General features: G+C 38.9%; 1 protein-coding gene across 2 annotated transcripts in view; it reads right to left on the bottom strand.

Annotated features, from left to right (window-relative positions):
- ADCY3 (adenylate cyclase 3) overlaps positions 1-23,066 on the bottom strand; it is a 211,029-nt gene that overhangs the window by 5,067 nt on the left and 182,896 nt on the right. For both annotated transcript variants that reach the window (XM_075860838.1, XM_075860839.1), the window contains exons 9-19: positions 17,312-17,454; positions 15,895-16,056; positions 14,328-14,415; positions 14,050-14,166; positions 13,228-13,487; positions 11,359-11,440; positions 10,410-10,568; positions 10,154-10,300; positions 9,450-9,569; positions 1,072-1,198; positions 221-345 (exon numbers count right to left, since the gene is read on the bottom strand). In XM_075860838.1, the coding sequence (XP_075716953.1) occupies positions 221-345; positions 1,072-1,198; positions 9,450-9,569; positions 10,154-10,300; positions 10,410-10,568; positions 11,359-11,440; positions 13,228-13,487; positions 14,050-14,166; positions 14,328-14,415; positions 15,895-16,056; positions 17,312-17,454 (1,530 nt within the window). The remainder of the gene's footprint in view (positions 1-220; positions 346-1,071; positions 1,199-9,449; positions 9,570-10,153; positions 10,301-10,409; positions 10,569-11,358; positions 11,441-13,227; positions 13,488-14,049; positions 14,167-14,327; positions 14,416-15,894; positions 16,057-17,311; positions 17,455-23,066) is intronic.

Raw genomic sequence — 23,066 nt, 5'->3', positions numbered from 1 at the left:
AAATAGAGTTACGGAGATCCACTTAACATCTGCTATTGGGTGGGGAAAGGAATTGAGAATTAAGACCGTGAATTCTACAATGTTGTGGTAACCAACTCAACCGCCCTGTAGACCGAAGTCTTTACTACGAATGGCAATTGTGGTTCAAAAAGTTGCATCTTTATTCCACATCTCTGGCTCCGAGCATGAAGAACCAAAGATTATTCTTGAGCTGCCATACCTGTATGTTCCCCATGACGCCGGTAGACTCCATTCTGCTGGCAACATTCACCGTATTTCCCCAGATATCATAGTGTGGTTTGCGAGCTCCAATGACGCCAGCCAGAACCGCACCCTTATTGAGTCCTGCGAACCCAGAATCAAAAGTCATTAAATACTTGTCTTCTCCGAACCGAACAGACCTGATATCTCCAGTACAAATGAGAGGGGAAGACCGATTTGAGTCAGGCATACCTGGTAAACATGGCCCAGGAGGGTTTATTTTGGCCACATCATCACAAACGCATAATATCAAACATTTGGCCATACTATGTCCATAGAAAAACATTGTACACCATAGAATGGGCCATACAGAAGTGACATGTCACCTGGTCAATGGTGTTTTTGGAGTGGCAGCATCCAATACCAGCGCAGTGTTGGAGTAAATATTGACCGTTTCATGACCGGGGGTGTTTTGGGATAGCTTTACATGTATCTACTTCCCTTAGCTTTAGACGCAGCCTACTGACATGGGGATGATCGTCCAGGTATAGTTTTTTAGTGAAGGCTCAAAAACAGATAGGGTTGGGCTGGGAATGTTGTGTGGGAGAGGGAAGGTGACAACCACAAGATGGATCTCAGAGGAGTTGTCACTATTTGTACAGGGGTAGAGGGGCTGCCATAGATAAACTGTGGAATAGATTTAATTATTGATCTTTATCTAAACTCAGGGTTTTATTATTAGACCTTCATATTAATGACGAGATATTGTTTCAGCTTCCTGCAGGATACTCCATCTGTGCAGCTGTATACACGGCAGACTTGTGACTGCAGCGCTGTGTACCACAACGTTATACAGGGGGAAGCACTTACCTATCCGCAGCATGAAGTTATTAAACGACTGGTAGTTGATGTTCATTAACGTCACCTTCATTGCCAGAGCAAAGTCAGCCAGATCAGCGAGATGCTGCCAACGTTCCTTATCCGAGATCTCCTCCTTCTACCGAGAGATCACACATCATCCAAATTATTAGTTCTATTTTTGGAGTATAGGGGGCAGTATTATAGTAGTTATATTCTTGTACATAGGGACAGTATTATAGTAGTTATATTATTCTATATAGGAGCAGTATTATAGTAGTTATATTCTTGTATATAGGAGCAGTATTATAGTAGTTATATTCTTGTATATAGGAGCAGTATTATAGTAGTTATATTCTTGTATATAGGAGCAGTATTATAGTAATTATATTCTTGTATATAGGAGGCAGTATTATAGTAGTTATATTTTTGTATATAGGAGCAGTATTATAGTAGTTATATTCTTGTATATAGGGGCAGTATTATAGTAGTTATATTCTTGTATATAGGGGGCAGTATTATAGTAGATATATTCTTGTATATAGGGGGCAGTATTATAGTAGTTATATTCCTGTATATAGGGGGCAGTATTATAGTAGGTATATTCTTGTATATAGGGGCAGTATTATAGTAGTTATATTCTTGTATATAGGGGGCAGTATTATAGTAGTTATATTCTTGTATATAGGGGGCAGTATTATAGTAGTTATATTCCTGTATATAGGGGCAGTATTATAGTAGTTATATTCTTGTATATAGTGGCAGTATTATAGTAGTTATATTCTTGTATATAGGAGGCAGTATTATAGTAGTTATATTCTTGTATATAGGGGTCAGTATTATAGTAGTTATATTCTTGTATATAGGAGCAGTATTATAGTAGTTATATTCTTGTATATAAGGGCAGTATTATAGTAGTTATATTCTTGTATATAGGAGCAGTATTATAGTAGTTATATTCTTGTATATAGGGAGCAGTATTATAGTAGTTATATTCTTGTATATAGGAGCAGTATTATAGTAGTTATATTCTTGTATATAGGAGCAGTATTATAGTAGTTATATTCTTGTATATAGGGGGCAGTATTATAGTAGTTATATTCTTGTATATAGGGGCAGTATTATAGTAGTTATATTCTTGTATCTAGGGGGCAGTATTATAGTAGTTATATTCTTGTATATAGGAGCAGTATTATAGTAGTTATATTCTTGTATATAGGGGCAGTATTATAGTAGTTATATTCTTGTATATAGGGGCAGTATTATAGTAGTTATATTCTTGTATATAGGGGCAGTATTATAGTAGTTATATTCTTGTATATAGGGGCAGTATTATAGTAGTTATATTCTTGTATATAGGAGCAGTATTATAGTAGTTATATTCTTGTATATAGGGGCAGTATTATAGTAGTTATATTCTTGTATATAGGGGCAGTATTATAGTAGTTATATTCTTGTATATAGGAGCAGTATTATAGTAGTTATATTCTTGTATATAGGGGCAGTATTATAGTAGTTATATTCTTGTATATAGGGGCAGTATTATAGTAGTTATATTCTTGTATATAGGGGCAGTATTATAGTAGTTATATTCTTGTATCTAGGGGGCAGTATTATAGTAGTTATATTCTTGTATATAGGAGCAGTATTATAGTAGTTATATTCTTGTATATAGGGGCAGTATTATAGTAGTTATATTCTTGTACATAGGAGCAGTATTATAGTAGTTATATTCTTGTATATAGGAGCAGTATTATAGTGGTTATATTCTTGTATATAGGGGACAGTATTATAGTAGTTATATTCTTGTATATAGGGGGTAGTATTATAGTAGTTATATTCTTGTATATAGGGGCAGTATTATAGTAGTTATATTCTTGTATATAGGAGCAGTATTATAGTGGTTATATTCTTGTATATAGGGGACAGTATTATAGTAGTTATATTCTTGTATATAGGGGGTAGTATTATAGTAGTTATATTCTTGTATATAGGGGCAGTATTATAGTAGTTATATTCTTGTATATAGGAGCAGTGTAAAGGATCTCCCAGGCACTACGTCTGGGTATAATCCCAGGATTAATCAGTCGACACCTGAGGCCAGACCTCTGAGACTGACACCTGCTCCCACCAATCAGGGTGGCAGGCTCAGGAGTGGGAGAGCCTATCGCGGCCTGGTCAGTCAGAGTTAGCTCCGCCCCCTGCCGTTTTCTCTTCCTCCTTGCTTGTTATTCTTCTTGGATTCCTGGCCCCACTGCTGCCTTTCTCCAGCCTGCTTCTTCCGTGCTTCTGCCTTGCTTCAGTTCCGTTTATCCTGCGTTGCTCTGCCCCTGGCTTGCTTCTGCTCCGTGCTCCCGTTTGTATACTCCACTACTTCCTGATCCTGACTGACTCATTCACCGCTCCGTTTCCTCGCGGCGTTCCGTGGGCTACTGTATTCCCTTGCGTTTTCCCTGTTTGTCTCCCTTGCACTTAGACAGCGTAGGGACCGCCGCCAAGTTGTACCCCGTCGCCTAGGGCGGGTCGTTGCAAGTAGGCAGGGACAGGGCGGTGGGTAGATTAGGGCTCACTTGTTCCCTTCACCTCCTTCCTGCCATTACAAGCAGTTTTATAGTAGTTATATTCTAGTATATAGGGGGCAGTATTATAGTAGGTATATTCTTGTATATAGGGGCAGTATTATAGTAGTTATATTCTTGTATATAGGGGGCAGTATTATAGTAGTTATATTCTTGTATATAGGAGCAGTATTATAGTAGTTCTATTCTTGTATATAGGAAGCAGTATTATAGTAGTTATATTCTTGTATATAGGGGCAGTATTATAGTAGTTATATTCTTGTATATAGGAGCAGTATTATAGTAGTTATATTCTTGTATATAGGAAGCAGTATTATAGTAGTTATATTCTTGTATATAGGGGCAGTATTATAGTAGTTATATTCTTGTATATAGGAGCAGTATTATAGTAGTTATATTCTTGTATATAGGGGGCAGTATTATAGCAGTTATATTATTGTATATAGGGGGCAGTATTATAGCAGTTATATTATTGTATATAGGAAAAGTATTATAGTGGTTATATTCTTGTAGATAGGGGGCAGTATGATAGTAGTTATATTCTTGTATATAGGGCAGTATTATAGTAGTTATATTATTGTATATAGGGGGCAGTATTATAGCAGTTATATTATTGTATATAGGAAAAGTATTATAGTGGTTATATTCTTGTAGATAGGGGGCAGTATTATAGTAGTTATATTCTTGTATATAGGGGGCAGTAATATAGTCGTTATATTCTTTTACATAGGGGCAGTATTATAGTAGTTATATTCTTGTATATAGGGGGCAGTATTATAGTAGTTATATTCTTGTATATAGGAGCAGTATTATAGTAGTTATATTCTTGTATATAGGGGCAGTATTATAGTAGTTATATTCTTGTAGATAGGGGGCAGTATTATAGTAGTTATATTCTTGTATATAGGGGCAGTATTATAGTAGTTATATTCTTGTATATAGGACAGTATTATAGTAGTTATATTCTTGTATATAGGGGGCAGTATTATAGTAGTTATATTCTTGTATATAGGAGCAGTATTATAGTAGTTATATTCTTGTATATAGGAGCAGTATTATAGTAGTTATATTCTTGTATATAGGAGCAGTATTATAGTAGTTACATTCTTGTATATAGGAGGCAGTATTATAGTAGTTATATTGTTGTATATAGGGGGCAGTATTATAGTAGTTATATTCTTGTATATAGGAGCAGTTTTATAGTAGTTATATTCTTGTATATAGGGAGCAGTATTATGGTATTTATATTCTTGTATATAGAAGCAGTATTATAGTAGTTATATTCTTATATATAGGAACAGTATTATAGTAGGTATATTCTTGTATATAGGAAGCAGTATTATAGTAGGTATATTCTTGTATATAAGTGGCAGTATTATAGTAGTTATATTCTTGTATATAGGGGGCAGTATTATAGTAGTTATATTCTTGTATATAGGAGCAGTTTTATAGTCGTTATATTCTTGTATATAGGGAACAGTATTATAGTAGTTATATTCTTGTATATAGGGAGCAGTATTATAGTTGTTATATTCTTATATATAAGAACAGTATTATAGTAGGTATATTCTTGTATATAGGGGCAGTATTATAGTAGTTATATTCTTGTATATAGGGGGCACTATTATAGTAGTTATATTCTTGTATATAGGAGCAGTATTATAGTAGTTATATTCTTGTATATAGGGGCAGTATTATAGTAGTTATATTTTTGTATATAGGGGGCAATATTATAGTAGTTATATTCTTGTATATAGGGGCAGTATTATAGTAGTTATATTCTTGTATATAGGAAGCAGTATTATAGTAGTTATATTCTTGTATATAGGAAGCAGTATTATAGTAGTTATATTCTTGTATATAGGAGGCAGTATTATAGTAGTTATATTCTTGTATATAGGGGCAGTATTATAGTAGTTATATTCTTGTATATAGGAGCAGTATTATAGTAGTTATATTCTTGTATATAGGAAGCAGTATTATAGTAGTTATATTCTTGTATATAGGAAGCAGTATTATAGTAGTTATATTCTTGTATATAGGAGGCAGTATTATAGTAGTTATATTCTTGTATATAGGGGCAGTATTATAGTAGTTATATTCTTGTATATAGGAGCAGGATTATAGTAGTTATATTCTTCTATATAGGGGGCAGTATTATAGCAGTTATATTATTGTATATAGGAAAAGTATTATAGTGGTTATATTCTTGTAGATAGGGGGCAGTATTATAGTAGTTATATTCTTGTATATAGGGCAGTATTATAGTAGTTATATTCTTGTATATAGGGGGCAGTAATATAGTCGTTATATTCTTTTACATAGGGGCAGTATTATAGTAGTTATATTCTTGTATATAGGGGGCAGTATTATAGTAGTTATATTCTTGTATATAGGAGCAGTATTATAGTAGTTATATTCTTGTATATAGGGGCAGTATTATAGTAGTTATATTCTTGTATATAGGGGGCAGTATTATAGTAGTTATATTCTTGTATATAGGGGGCAGTATTATAGTAGTTATATTCTTGTATATAGGACAGTATTATAGTAGTTATATTCTTGTATATAGGGGGCAGTATTATAGTAGTTATATTCTTGTATATAGGAGCAGTATTATAGTAGTTATATTCTTGTATATAGGAGCAGTATTATAGTAGTTATATTCTTGTATATAGGAGCAGTATTATAGTAGTTACATTCTTGTATATAGGATGCAGTAGTATAGTAGTTATATTCTTGTATGTAGGGGGCAGTATTATAGTAGTTATATTCTTGTATATAGGAGCAGTTTTATAGTAGTTATATTCTTGTATATAGGGGGCAGTATTATAGTAGTTATATTCTTGTATATAGGGAGCAGTATTATGGTATTTATATTCTTGTATATAGAAGCAGTATTATAGTAGTTATATTTTTATATATAGGAACAGTATTATAGTAGGTATATTCTTGTATATAGGAAGCAGTATTATAGTAGTTATATTCTTGTATATAGGAGGCAGTATTATAGTAGTTATATTCTTGTATATAGGGGGCAGTATTATAGTAGTTATATTCTTGTATATAGGAGCAGTTTTATAGTAGTTATATTCTTGTATATAGGGAGCAGTATTATAGTAGTTATATTCTTGTATATAGGGAGCAGTATTATAGTATTTATATTCTTGTATATAGAAGCAGTATTATAGTAGTTATATTCTTATATATAAGAACAGTATTATAGTAGGTATATTCTTGTATATAGGGGCAGTATTATAGTAGTTATATTCTTGTATATAGGGGGCACTATTATAGTAGTTATATTCTTGTATATAGGAGCAGTATTATAGTAGTTATATTCTTGTATATAGGGGCAGTATTATAGTAGTTATATTTTTGTATATAGGGGGCAATATTATAGTAGTTATATTCTTGTATATAGGGGCAGTATTATAGTAGTTATATTCTTGTATATAGGAAGCAGTATTATAGTAGTTATATTCTTGTATACAGGAAGCAGTATTATAGTAGTTATATTCTTGTATATAGGAGGCAGTATTATAGTAGTTATATTCTTGTATATAGGGGCAGTATTATAGTAGTTATATTCTTGTATATAGGAGCAGTATTATAGTAGTTATATTCTTGTATATAGGAAAAGTATTATAGCAGTTATATTATTGTATATAGGAAAAGTATTATAGTGGTTATATTCTTGTAGATAGGGGGCAGTATTATAGTAGTTATATTCTTGTATATAGGGCAGTATTATAGTAGTTATATTCTTGTATATAGGGGCAGTATTATAGTAGTTATATTCTTTTACATAGGGGCAGTATTATAGTAGTTATATTCTTGTATATAGGAGGCAGTATTATAGTAGTTATATTCTTGTATATAGGGGACAGTATTATAGTAGTTATATTCTTGTATATAGGGGGCAGTATTATAGTAGTTATATTCTTGTATATAGGAGGCAGTATTATAGTAGTTATATTCTTGTATATAGGGGGCAGTATTATAGTAGTTATATTCTTGTATATAGGAGCAGTATTATAGTAGTTATATTCTTGTATATAGGGGCAGTATTATAGTAGTTATATTCTTGTATATAGGGGGCAGTATTATAGTAGTTCTTGTATATAGGGGGCAGTATTATAGTAGTTATATTCTTGTATATAGGACAGTATTATAGTAGTTATATTCTTGTATATAGGGGGCAGTATTATAGTAGTTATATTCTTGTATATAGGAGCAGTATTATAGTAGTTATATTCTTGTATATAGGGGCAGTGTTATAGTAGTTATATTCTTGTATATAGGGGCAGTATTATAGTAGTTATATTCTTGTATATAGGAGCAGTATTATAGTAGTTATATTCTTGTATATAGCGGCAGTATTATAGCAGTTATATTCTTGTATATAGGAGCAGTATTATAGTAGTTATATTCTTGTGTATAGGAGCAGTATTATAATAGTTATATTCTTGTACATAGGGGCAGTATTATAGTAGTTATATTCTTGTACATAGGGGCAGTATTATAGTAGTTATATTCTTGTGTATAGGAGCAGTATTATAATAGTTATATTCTTGTATATAGGGGGCAGTATTATAGTAGTTATATTCTTGTATATAGGGGCAGTATTATAGTAGTTATATTCTTGTATATAGGCGGCAGTATTATAGTAGTTATATTCTTGTATATAGGAGCAGTATTATAGTAGTTATATTCTTGTATATAAGGGCAGTATTATAGTAGTTATATTCTTGTATATAAGGGCAGTATTATAGTAGTTATATTCTTGTATATAGGGGCAGTATTATAGTAGTTATATTCTTGTATATAGGGGCAGTATTATAGTAGTTATATTCTTGTATATAGGGAGCAGTATTATAGTAGTTATATTCTTGTATATATGGGCAGTATTATAGTAGTTATATTCTTGTATATAGGCGGCAGTATTATATTAGTTATATTCTTGTATATAGGAGCAGTATTATAGTAGTTATATTCTTGTATATAGGGGGCAGTATTATAGTAGTTATATTCTTGTATATAGGGGCAGTATTATAGCAGTTATATTCTTGTATATAGGAGCAGTATTATGGTAGTTATATTCTTGTATATAGAAGCAGTATTATAGTAGTTATATTCTTGTATGTAGGGGGCAGTATTATAGTAGATATATTCTTGTATATAGGGGGCAGTATTATAGTAGTTATATTCTTGTATATAGGGGGCAGTATTATAGTAGTTATAGTCTTGTGTATAGGGGCAGTATTTTGTAGTTCTATTCTTGTATATAGGAGCAGTATTATATTAGTTATATTCTTGTATATAGGGGGCAGTATTATAGTAGTTATATTCTTGTATATAGGGGCAGTATTATAGCAGTTATATTCTTGTATATAGGCGCAGTATTATAGTAGTTATATTCTTGTATATAGGGGCAGTATTATAGTAGTTATAGTCTTGTATATAGGCGCAGTATTATAGTAGTTATATTCTTGTATATAGGAGCAGTATTATAGTAGTTATATTCTTGTATATAGGAGCAGTATTATAGTAGTTATATTCTTGTATATAGGAGCAGTATTATAGTAGTTATATTCTTGTACATAGGGGGAGGTGTTATAGAAGTTATAGTCTAAAATATCAATTTATCAAAATGGTTACATGCAGTGCATCTGTTGACAATAGATAGGAGTTGATTTTGGCAGAATTGGGGACACAATGTGTATGAGGGGCATCAGAATGACCCCAGCCATGTGATACTATCAGCCACATACACAGCTTAGAGTTATTTTAAAATACAGTGAAAATTACCTTAATAGTGTTGTTGTAGCCATTTGTGTTGGGGTCTGGAGTGACTCCTGATGCAGCCATGTAAGTGCTTCCTATGGTCTTAATCTTCGTAATACACCGAAACTGAGGCTCATCTAACAGCTTAAAAGAAACCAGAGAGAATCAGATATGGCACTACAGTGAGTCTCACAGACATCCTCTGACTGCAATCGTCCAATATACAAAGAGTTTGTTCCTTCTAATATATACATCCCATAAACACCAACCTCTGGTAAACATTCTTAACAAGGTTTCCCGGGAAAACGCACTGATAATCTTAAAGGGGTTGTCCGCTTTGGACAATCTCTACTTGTTAGAAGGGTCTTCTAACAATAAGCAGATCACAATGTGTCCCCCTGCTGGAACCCAAATCGATTAGTTGATATTTGTATGGAAACCTGGCAGTAAGTGTGGAATTTCTCTGAAGCGTCCCCACAGGAGAAATTAAGCATTACACATTGTCCATTCATATCAGTGGGATGTCTGTAATGCAGGACCGGACAGGTCCTCCAGAGAGAGAGAGAGAGACACTCTTTGTAACCGCTCTCCACTCTGACCAATAGATGAGGATCCTGCATAAGGGACCCTCTATATTAACTCTGAGCTCCCTAAAAGGGATATGAAAATAGTTTTTTTAAACTGGACAACCCCTTTAATGTCGTCAGTAGTCTTAGTCTAGAACTTACCGCATCAAAATCTGAGATGATCTCATTGAGGAACCTGAGACACTCGATACCTCCGTTGTTGATGCTCTCTTCTGTATAAAAGTCAGAGAAGTTTGGGATAGACGCGAACATGACCCCGATCTCATCATATGACTGACTGTACAATTCCTGAGGGACATGGAAGTAATACGGATCAAGAGTTGAACATCACAACATCAACATGGTCACAAGCTTCCATTGTAAATTGAAATGGACGTCGATCTTCTCTTCTTCGTACCTCATCTCTCTTTTTGGATCCTAGAAAATGGCGAGCTACGTGTTCAGGCAACATGTTGGTGACCAGTGCCTCGTTCCAGCGCCTCATGTCATAGACTTTCTCCTTTTGGTCATGTACATCAATTTTCCATAGGAATAGGGTTCTGGCCAATTTCTCCACCTGGAAGAGCAAACCATGACTTCGGGTCGGCCATAGACAAAGATATTGGACGGTAGAACCAGTCAAGCATGTTGGAATCTGCTAACAATTTAATAGCTGTGGTGGGCCATAGACAACTCACCAAGGTTGGATGGATCTGCCAACAAATATCTATGGTCAACTTTAAGGTGCCCATACACTTACAATGGCTGTTGGCTCTCCCATACACATGCACCTTCGACTCGGCCAAGAATTCATGTGTCTTCAATGGGGAGAGGGGAATAAACCGCTGCCAGACCCCTTCAGACAATGGCTTATCTCCCGCAGGAACAAAGTATCAGGCATGTTGTAATCCAAAATGCAGGAGAGGGTCGGGAGACCTCCATACACATTAGGCAGTTGGCCGTTCCCTCTGGAATCGGAGGGTTCTGCCAACTTTCATCTAATTTGTATGGGCACCCTTAGACTACAATACATCAGTTGTCAATTATTTAATGTCCGGAACCGGTTCCTAAAGGAAACCAATGTGAAATTGCTCTTACAATAATCTTAAACCCTACTCTTGAGGCTTGAGGTTGTAGATGATTAGTCCAAATTATAAGAGCCCATCCCAACATAGCACGTCTATTCTCATGGATAGTGGCAGAAGCTCCTTTAGGGCCGTATTCGGTCTGGAAGTTGTGCTACGGCCGGTGGTATTGCACAGATGGAAGACCATAGCCCACTTTTTGGTGTGTGAGTTGGGTGACAGGAGAAGGTAGCACAATGTGTCCAGCCTGAGCTAAAATAATTAGGTTAGACATAAACTTACATGTCGGGCAAAATAGTAGAAACTGAGCATCATGATGAAGATCATCACCGTCATGGAATATTTGGAAGGAACCAGATAAGCCCTGCAGAAAGACACCATAGGAGAAATTTATGTAAATTTGTAGGACAACAGTAATAAGTAGAACCATGTTCTATAGCTCACTTGCAAATTTTGTAACCGTGTAAAATTCTAAGGTGATAGTAATTAATTCCACTCATAAGAATCACACCAATTTAGAAATATGAATGGTATTTTGAGGTTACATCTCATTTATAACCCCTTGATGTATCAATACAGACGATGATTCAGTATGAAGGATATATAGATAATGTTCAGTATGAAGAATATATAGATGATGTTCAGTATGAAGGATATATAGATGATGTTCAGTATGAAGGATATATAGATGATGTTCAGTATGAAGGATATATAGATGATGTTCAGTATGAAGAATATATAGATGATGTTCAGTATGAAGGATATATAGATGATCAGTATGAAGGATATATAGATGATGTTCAGTATGAAGGATATATAGATGATGTTCAGTATGAAGGATATATAGATGATGTTTAGTATGGAGGATTATATAGAAGATGTTTCAGTATTAAGGATATATAGACGCTATTTCAGTATGGAGGATATATATAAGGATGTTTCAGTATGGAGGATATATAGAGGATGTTTTAGTATGAAGGATATATAGATGATATTTCAGTATAGAGGATATATAGACGATGTTTCAGTATAGAGGATATATAGACGATGTTTCAGAATAGAGGATATATAGACGATGTTTCAGAATAGAGAATATATAGATTATGTTTCAGTATTAAGGATATATGGATGATATTTCAGTATGGAGGATATAATTAAGGATGTTTTAGTATGGAGGATATATAGAGGATGTTTTAGTATGAAGATATATAGATGATATTTCAGTATTAAGGATATATAGACGATATTTCAGTATGGAGGATATATATAAGGATGTTTCAGTATGGAGGATATATAGAGGATGTTTTAGTAGGGAGAGTATACAGATGATGGTTCAGTGTGGAGGATATATAGATGATGTTTCAGAATGACGAATATATAGATAATGTTTCAGTATGGAGGATATATAGATGATATTTCAGTATGGAGGATATATATATATATATATATATATATAAGGATGTTTCAGTATGGAGTAGGATGTTTCAGTATGAAGGATATATAGATGGTTTTAGTATGGAGGATACATAGATGATGGTTCAGTACGGGAGATACATAGACGATGTTTCAGTTTGTAGGATAAATAGAGGATGGTTCAGTATGGAGGATATATAGATGATGTTTTAGTAGGGAAGATATATAGATGATGTTTTAGTAGGGAAGATATATAGATGATGGTTCAGTATGGAGGATATATAGATGATCTTTAGGTAGGGAGGATATATAGATAATGTTTCAGTATATACAATATACAGACAATGTTTCAGTATGGAGGATATATAGATGATGTTTCAGTATTTAGTTTCAGAAGATATATATATGATGTTTCAGGATAAAAAATGTAGATGTTACAATACAGAGGATATACTGTATAGACAATGTTTTAGTATAGACAATATATAGATGTTTTTTTTTTTATAGATGCCTAACGTTCGGACATCTGCTAGTCAATAAATAGTTTTTGTTTTAAAAAAATAGCTGCCTGGGCTAGTATCAAATAGCAACATGAGTATAAATAAATTTTCCCATTTGCGACTATATTGGTCGCCATTTTGAGTCCAGTATAGACAATCGACTGGACAATTTCTTCTAAAGATCACAAATAAAACCCTATCTAACACGAGTGATTGAAGTCGACGGAGTCACACTCACACGTAGCTGTTGAAACGCTTCCTGTCGTAATCATCAAAAATTGGTCTCCAGGCATAAATGTTTACAACTCCGACAGCAATAGTGATCATCAGCATTAGGGTGAGTTTCACCATGTGGCTAACCTGAACCAACATGATGGTGGCGATCAGAGCTAGGACGGCAATGTAGCTGTAATATTTAGGGTTTTCCACGCAGCCCCAAGATTCGGATGGCTGCAGAGTGCTGTTGTAAGAAGTGGAGTAGTACTGCAAACAGCTGAGCTGTGGAGGAGTAAACAGAACAACAAGACGTAGTGACTCAGTGATACAATGTGACGCCATGTTTTACATGCAAGGGTCCACATACCATAGACACAGCCCATGCGGCTGCTAGATGGACAGGCTGCTGTGGTGACCTCTGGTTGGCTGCAACCCTTATTTTAAGGGGTATTGAGAACCTGTGCATGGTACTCCTCTCCGCAGGCGCTACAACATTATCAAAGAACTAATTAACCCAATGATTATAGAAAGTAGATGGGGGGGCGACAAAGCGCCAATTTCGCGTATTAGAGGTGGTTAGGGTTGTGGTTGTGTTCACCAGCACCAGAAGGGCACTCAATTTTAATCTTTGCTATCATGCCTCGATGTATGCCCCTGTTTACATTTCATGTCCATTAGACTATTTATGTATATGGTTATCACTACCTATTGCAGCTACTTGGCCCGTTTTTGTCGGACCATTTGGCGCCAGGTTTTTTAGTCATGACAAATGTTGGTCATCTTCTCCAGAGTATAGTAAAGCAAATTATATACATATATGGTAGCGTGATCCAATATTTCTTACCATATCCACAATATCCGCCATAGTAAGAATAAAGATGGCCGACATCGCCCAAGTATTTCTTGCCCATCTGGTTCGGTCAATCCAAGTGGAAAATGCAACCAGCTTTTTAGGAAAAACCTATGAAAATAGGAAGAAGATGAAGGTCCTGTAACTAATTCTTGAGTATTTCCAGTTGTCAGAAGAGGGCATTATCTCCCCCACCCCAACACAGCCCGAATACCACCCAATTAATCAATGGCGCCTTGCCTTGCCAGCTTTACATGTCAATAGTTCCTTACCCTGGGGAAAATGGCTGCAAGGGAACAGATGGTCAAAACCAAGAGAAGGATTTCCCCGATTACAAACGTTACGTAGTTGGCAACCAATCTGAGAAAGCAAGAAGGCAATTTTAGTCGATGATGACAAGGACTCCTGAGAAATCATTAGTAGGGTGAACCAGGGAGCCCGTCACTACGTCACATATTGCCGATTCTCCTGGATGGATGAGAGTAACCCAAAACAAGCAAAGACCATCCTTACTCCCGGCCGATTAGGCAAGTGCTCAGCACAGCCAGGAGCCAGTCCGACAGGAGCAGTCTGTCATCTGACAGTCATTATGTAGGCACTCTGCATGTGGCACTGTTATGGGGGAACTAAGTTTGTGCCATGAAGGCATTGAGGTTGTTTTGTGGAGGCACAGTGGCTGCCATTTTGAGGTCAAAGTGGTTGTCATTATGGGTACACTGTGTATGTGACTGCGAGTAGGGCACTATAGCAGTAACTTTCATTATGAGGGCACTGTCGTCACTGTTATGTGGGTACTGTGGTTGTCATTATGAGGACACTGTGTCAGTCACTGTACTATGTGGTTGTCACTGTTATGTGAGTACTATGGTTGTCACTGTTATGTTGGTACTATGATTGTCACTGATATGTGGGTACTATGATTGTCACTGTTATGTGGGTACTATGGTTGTCACTGTTATGTGGGTACTATGATTGTCACTTATGTGGGTACTATGATTGTCACTGTTATGTGGGTACTATGATTGTCACTGTTATGTGGGTACTATGATTGTCACTGTTATGTGGGTACTATGGTTGTCACTGTTATGTGGGTACTATGGTTGTCATTATGAGGACACTGGCAGTCACTGTATTATGTGGTTGTCACTTTTATGTGGGTACTATGGTTGTCACTGTTATGTGGGTACTATGTTTGTCACTTATGTGGGTACTATGATTGTCACTGTTATGTGGGTACTATGGTTGTTATTATGAGGACACTGGCAGTCACTGTATTATGTGGTTGTCACTGTTATGTGGGTACTATGTTTGTCACTTATGTGGGTACTATGATTGTCACTGTTATGTGGGTATTATTTTTGTCACTGTTATGTGGGTACTATGATTGTCACTGTTATGTGGGTACTATGGTTGTCACTGTTATGTGGGTACTATGGTTGTCACTGTTATGTGGGTACTATGGTTGTTATTATGAGGACACTGGCAGTCAATGTATTATGTGGTTGTCACTGTCATGTGGGTACTACGGTTGTCACTGTCATGTGGGTGCTACGATTGTCACTGTCATGTGGGTACTACGGTTGTCACTGTCATGTGGGTGTTACGATTGTCACTGTTATGTGGGTACTACGGTTGTCACTGTCATGTGGGTACTATGGTTGTCACTGTTATGTGGGTACTATGGTTGTCACTGTTATGTGGGTACTACGGTTGTCACTGTTATGTGGGTACTGTGGGTTTTATTATGAGGACACTGTGTAATGATGGCTGGAGCCGCACTTTAAGAGGATGAAGGTCGGCCATTCATGTATACGAATTGACAAGGGTGACTAGACTTACATGGGGTCTATGAGCATCTGGACCACGGCTGTAAAGAAGAGGACAACACAGGAACAGCTGAATGCCGCGCCGCTTTGCTTCTCCTTCTCCACTGAGAAGCGGGTTTCCATCTCCGGGTTGATGAATCTCATGGACAGGCGGTAGGTGTACTTCCCTTTCAGGCTGTAGAGACAGACATTTTTATTCCACGGAAGGTAATGGTCTAATCCTAGATTTAGCAATGACCCCTAACATCCTGACTATTGACATTTGGGATTTGTCAATTAGAGTTGTCAGAGCCCCGACATTCTGTTTTATTATACAGGACCCAGAACTGCTCACATGATCTTAAAGGGTAACGCAACTTAAATATGTAGGTTGTCACAGCCCCGCCCCTCTTACTTGCATCACTATATATTCGTAAGAATACATGAAAAGCAGTAACTTGGGTACTCCGTGGATTTTTAGAAGTTCTAGTCATGTAAGGTGTCCCACTTTTTGATTTCTGCTGTTCTAGTGATTCGGGATGTCCCCCTTTTTCCGGGACAGTTCCTTTTAGACCACCAGACATTATGGACTTGATCTACGTTGCTGTACTGGGATTTGTCAATGAAGGGAATGAGCACGATTTTTTTTCCTATGTCTTACTTTACAGAACACAAAACTGCACACATAATCTTAAAGGGATACTCCGCCTAACTTGATACTTGAGCTATTAGTTTAGTAGATCAATGACAGTTTAACAGGGCGGCTATTTTATATTTTGATCAGATGATCATAATATCCACCATGCTCAGATGTCAACTTTACCATTTCTTCCCATAAGTGAGGCAAATCCTGAGAAAAGTTGTCACAGCTCCGCCCACTAGTATCACTATTGTAACATAGTAAGAGTTGGGTAAACAAGGCGTGGACCTGTCACTGGAAACAGAAACCCTAAAGAACATGCAGCCCAATAATACACCTATAAGGGAGGGTCTACACACTTTTAGGAGCTAGCTTCTCCATCAGTATTCAATACTTAAAGGGATAGTCCTCTTTGGACAACCCCTCTTTATATGCCATATGATGTCGTTCAACCCTGTGTCAGGTGAAAACCAATCACTAGCTGCTATGGTGACATCACCATGGATGACGTCACAGTGCTGGCTGGATGACATCACATGGCGATTGAGGACATGTCATTGCGCAGTGATGACAACAAGAAATGGCACTGGCCTCAGGCGGCAAAAAAATAGCGCCAAACGATTTCCTCATCGATAAAGGAGGTCCATTTGCTGGTTAGCTAGTTGAAGAGGGACCTGGTTAAAAAAAAGGATTTGCTCAAAGTAGATCGTCCCTTCAATACAAATACCCGGCCCCTGTTCTTGAGTAAGGGCCCGAGAAGGGTCTGTAGAGGGACGGCTGGTGGGACTGAACACTCGGCGAGATGACTCACACTTGTACAGTCTCTCTCTCCAGCAAGGCTTCATTCAGCAGTTTGTTCAACTCCTGCTCATTCTGCTGAGCGTCAATGACTCTCTCGGCCAAGTCTCTCAAGCGGAGGCGTCTGCGGGGGTTGGGGAAAGATGGGTTCACCACCTGCGATGAGATAGGAGAGCAAACATGGAATTATTGTGATAACGAGCTGCCTCCTCATCCCGAGGTACCAGTACATCTTACTTCATACCCAATACTTCCACTGCTGGTGCAAATTTAAAGCTACGGATACCAATTAAATGCAACTCACTACAAGCGATATCGGACTGTAGAGCCTTAAAGAAGAACTCTAGGATTTTTTTTTTCCTGCCCCTTGTATGCAAATGTAAATTAGACATGTATGGACTTACCCGGTGCTGTGTTTCACGGGACGCCGCTCCGGTCCAGGCTGCCGTAGGGTCATGTGATCTGAAGTCTGACAACCCAAATCCCACACTGGAAAAAGGTCAGTCTCTCAATGCAAGTCTATGAGAATCACATTGAGGATCTCGTAGACATGCCTTGCAAGCCTGACTGCCGATCCCTACACACGCTATAGGATTCAGGGAGTCAGACTGAAGTTCGCGCCACCCCACGGCGGCCTGGAATGGAGCGGTTACCCGTAAAATATAGCATCCGGTAAGTGTCTGCAAATGTCTATGTTCGACTGCATTAAATTTGCAGGGGGGGGGGGGGGGTGGGAATTAAACGGCCATACACTTACAATAGCTGTCGGCTGAGTGCTTGTTCGGCCGAGAACTATTCCTCCTGCTATACATGCACGCTCGACTCGGCTGTGTTTTTAATAGAGAAAGGGGAAGAGCCACTGCCAAACTTCTCTGGCAGCGGCTTATCTCCTGCGGGAACAAAGGATCGGGCATGTAAAAATCCAACACCCCCATACCAGTCCCACTGAAATTGCCAGATTTGACCAACTTTCATCCACTGATAAAGGCAGCCATACCCTTATATACTGAGGCATACGAGACGGTGCATATGAGAGAATTTTTTAAAATTTCGTTTCGAGTCTAATTCTATCGACCCGGCTGCCAGATTCGATTTCAGGTAAATTTGTAGCAAATTTCAAGTGCCCTGAAAAGTTGCGTATGACTCTCTGAGGTCTTCTAGGACTGTATCCAACCCCTTTTCAAGCTCTTTGATGCCAAGACAGCGTTAGTAATGTCAAAGTGACAGCAACATATACGGCTATGGGTAAAGAGATGGCAGCCGGTGGTAACAAGTAGTCTATTTAATAACACACTGCACTGTCAGATATTTTTATGCTTTCTAAAATAAAAAAACGGTCCAAAAATGATCCCTTTTTGGTAGCAGATGCCTGCCGGTGTTTATACATACACGGTTGTATCGGAAAAAACAATGACGTTTTAACAAACAGTCCGCGGCATCTGTTTCAGGGGGCAGCGGCAATGCTATCAGCACTGGGATTAATATAAATGAAGAAGATTTGGGAATGATGTGATGAATATTGGTAATTCACAAACTAATGTAAGAATTGTATAGCTGCAGCAGCACTCACTAACAGCAATGGCTGCCTGCCTATCCAACACACTGACACTGACTGACTAATATCTCTATCAAATTATTATAAATCTAACTATCTATTCTCTTCTTCTCATTAAGAAACGCACTCGCTGACACTAATCCACTATCTGTATTCTGTGTTTTACTATCTCTCACTCTCTGTCTGACGTCCTCTCTCTCCTCCCTGTATCCCCACAAAGCAGCAGCATTTCCTGGTTGGGCTGTTTATAGTGGCTATGACTGATATGACATCATCCACTGAGTCATCAGTAACTCGCACCTATACCCCTCATGATTGGCTGTGCTAGAGAGAGGGATGCCTGTAAGGTATGATTGGGAAGCCCGACAGGCTTTTGCCCAAGGTCATGTGATTCTTCTTCGCTGTCTCCTTGTCTTCCGATCTGAAAAATAGCAGCCGCCATTTTGAACGATTCGTGCAGGACGAATCCCAAAAGTTTTGGATTCGCTAAAAAACAACTACAATAATAATATACTCATGAAATTAGCACTATATTATAGTAACTGCTTTTGTCTGGTAATTGCAGTCATGAGAGGATCCTCTAGAGGGCGCCATGCCAAAAGGGACTGTTATATGTCAAATACATCAAGATAACAGGGGGAATGAGACTTAAATGGGTATTCCGGTTACAAAAATGTACCCCCTATCCGTAGAGTAAGTAATAACTTGCCGATTGGTGGGTGTCCGGCAGCTCGGACCCCCATTGTTTACGAGAACGGGGGTCCCGAACCGCTCGTTTGAACCGCTCCATTCATTCTCTATGTCAATGCAGTGTTGGGCTTTTTCCGGCGCTGCCATAGAGAATGAATGGAGCGGCAGTGCGCATGAGCGACCTGCCGCTCAGTTCAAACGAGGGGTTCGGGGTCACCGTTCCCATAAACGGTGGGGTACCGAGCTGTCTGACACCCACCGATCAGCAATTTACCCCTTACCCTACGGATAGGGGGTAACTTGTTGTAACCGGAATACCCCTTTAAGTGCCTGGGATCTCATACAGCCATTTATTGAGCTTTTATGCGCCATACGCCAACTCTCCCCAGGTATCCAGGAGACTTCCGAAATAAGGGGAAACCTTCTGGACTCCCGGAAGAGCAGGCAAATTTCCCGGGTGCCCCATGTTCTGACAAAATACTCATCCTTATCTCTTCCTTCAGTCCTCATCACTAGGGGGCGCCGCTGCAGACAACCTCCTGACACCAGTGCTTGCGCAAACACGTCTGTAGCGGTGTCCGGGAGTGTAGAGGACGGCAGGACCGGGGAAGGTGAGAATCTGCCGGTCTGGGGTCTGCATTACTTTATTGCGTATGGTCTGGGGTCTGTATTTATTTACTGGGTCTGGGTGTTGTATTTATAGCATCTAGTCTAAGGTCTGCAATTATTTAGAGGGTCTAGTCTGGTATCTATATTTATCTATAGGGTCTGGTCAGGGGTCTGTATTGGGGTCTATATTAGTTTAGGGAGTCAGGGGTCTGTATTTATTGGGGTCTATATTAGTTTAGGGGGTCAGGGTTCTGTATTTATTGGGGTCTGTATTAGTTTAGGGAGTCAGGGGTCTGTATTTATTGGGGTCTATATTAGTTTAGGGAGTCAGGGGTCTGTATTTATTGGGGTCTATATTAGTTTAGGGAGTCAGGGGTCTGTATTTGTTGCGGTCTATATTAGTTTAGGGGGTCAGGGGTCTGTATTGGGGTCTATATTAGTTTAGGGAGTCAGGCGTCTGTATTGGGGTCTATATTAGTTTAGGGAGTCAGGTGTCTGTATTTATTGGGGTCTATATTAGTTTAGGGGGTCAGGGGTCTGTATTTATTGCGGTCTATATTAGTTTAGGGGGTCAGGGGTCTGTATTGGGGTCTATATTAGTTTAGGGGGTCAGGGGTCTGTATTTATTGGGGTCTATATTAGTTTAGGGGGTCAGGGGTCTGTATTTATTGGGGTCTGTATTAGTTTAGGGAGTCAGGGGTCTGTATTGGGTTCTATATTAGTTTAAGGGGTCAGAGGTCTGTATTTATTGGGGTCTATATTAGTTTAGGGGGTCAGGGGTCTGTATTTATTGGGGTCTGTATTAGTTTAGGGAGTCAGGGGTCTGTATTTATTGGGGTCTATATTAGTTTAGGGGGTCAGGGGTCTGTATTTATTGGGGTCTATATTAGTTTAGGGAGTCAGGGGTCTGTATTTGTTGCGGTCTATATTAGTTTAGGGGATCAGGGGTCTGTATTTATTGGGGTCTATATTAGTTTAGGGAGTCAGGGGTCTGTATTTATTGGGGTCTATATTAGTTTAGGGAGTCAGGGGTCTGTATTTGTTGCGGTCTATATTAGTTTAGGGGGTCAGGGGTCTGTATTGGGGTCTATATTAGTTTAAGGGGTCAGGTGTCTGTATTTATTGGGGTCTATATTAGTTTAGGGGGTCAGGGGTCTGTATTTATTGGGGTCTGTATTAGTTTAGGGAGTCGGGTCTGTATTTATTGGGGTCTATATTAGTTTAGGGGGTCAGGGGTCTGTATTGGGGTCTATATTAGTTTAAGGGGTCATGTGTCTGTATTTATTGGGGTCTATATTAGTTTAGGGGGTCAGGGGTCTATTTATTGGGGTCTATTAGTTTAGGGAGTCAGTGGTCTGTATTTATTGGGGTCTATATTAGTTTAGGGAGTCAGGGGTCTGTATTTATTGGGGTCTATATTAGTTTAGGGAGTCAGGGGTCTGTATTTATTGGGGTCTGTATTAGTTTAGGAGGTCAGGGGTCTGTATTGGGGTCTATATTAGTTTAGGGGGTCAGAGGTCTGTATTGGGGTCTATATTAGTTTAGGGAGTCAGGGGTCTGTATTTATTGGGGTCTATATTAGTTTAGGGAGTCAGGGGTCTGTATGTATTGGGGTCTATATTAGTTTAAGGGGTCAGAGGTTTGTATTTATTGGGGTCTATATTAGTTTAGGGGGTCAGGGTTCTGTATGTATTGGGGTCTATATTAGTTTAGGGGGTCAGGGGTCTGTATGTATTGGGGTCTATATTAGTTTAGGGGGTCAGGGTTCTGTATGTATTGGGGTCTATATTAGTTTAGGGGGTCAGGGGTCTGTATTTATTGGGGTCTATATTAGTTTAGGGAGTCAGGGGTCTGTATTTATTTTGGGATGTCATGTAGGGTGTCGTATGCACGAATTGTGATTTAAAAACTGTAGTTTGGGGGTGTGTCCTTTATAAAAGGGGTGGAGTATAAGGGAAAGCATTTTGCGCCACTTCATCCGACGCTTATCAGAATCTCCCTGATGCCCCTTTATAGAAGTAGAGCCTGTATTAGGCGGGATTCACACGACCGGGTCGCGTCCGAGCCCGAGTGCCGGCCGGTAAAATCGGCCATTCTGCCCGGCCGGTTTGCATAAAGTTATGCATCCGTGCCGGGCCGGGCAGATCCGGACAGTGACATCAGCGGCAACTCCTGGAGGGGAATCCCCATGTGTTCGGGGATTCCGCTTCAGGAGTTTCCCCTGATGTCACTGCTCAGATATGGACAGAGACATCAAGCGCTCTGTCCAGGAGCGGAATCCCCGAAAACACGGGGATTCCGCTCCTTCAAGGAGCTAAAGTGCGGCTAGCACATAGCAGAGCGGGGAGATACCTCCCTGCTCTGCTATAGTGGCGTCGCTGCAGTAGTAGCAGCCGCAGCAGCAGCTGCTAGCGGCGCCATCGAAGGTGTCGCCGGGCCAGGGTGATTTTAACAAGCAGGGGAAGGGAGCCAGCGCAGCGCTCCCTCCACCTGCTGTACACCCCGGCCCTGCCACACCGTGTACAGCGATGCCATTTGTCAGAACGGCATCAACTCCTCCTCCTCACATGCACTCTGCGCTGTGAGGAGGAGGAGATAGAGCGCAAGAGCCGGAAAACCCGGACGTCACTCGGGACACATCCTGGTGATGGCCGTGTATTACCCGGCCCCATAGACTTCTATGGGAGCCGGGCGGCCGGGTACCCGGGCGAAAATAGAGCATGTCCTATTTTTTGACGGGCGGTTTTCCCAGCCGTCAAAAAATCGGTCGTGTGAATAGCCCCATTAGGGGTCTATTATTCCTAATGCAGCCGGGTGCCGGCCGATTTATGAACGGCCGGCACCCGGCCGGGAAACCCTGCCGTGTGAATGAGGCCTTACACTATTAGGCCTCATTCACACGACAGGGTCCGAG

This window comes from Rhinoderma darwinii, chromosome 4 (genome assembly GCF_050947455.1).
Source record: "Rhinoderma darwinii isolate aRhiDar2 chromosome 4, aRhiDar2.hap1, whole genome shotgun sequence".
Taxonomy (NCBI): Eukaryota; Metazoa; Chordata; class Amphibia; order Anura; family Rhinodermatidae; genus Rhinoderma; species Rhinoderma darwinii.
Note: the sequence above shows the minus strand (reverse complement) of the source record. Positions and strands in the feature narration are given on the sequence as shown.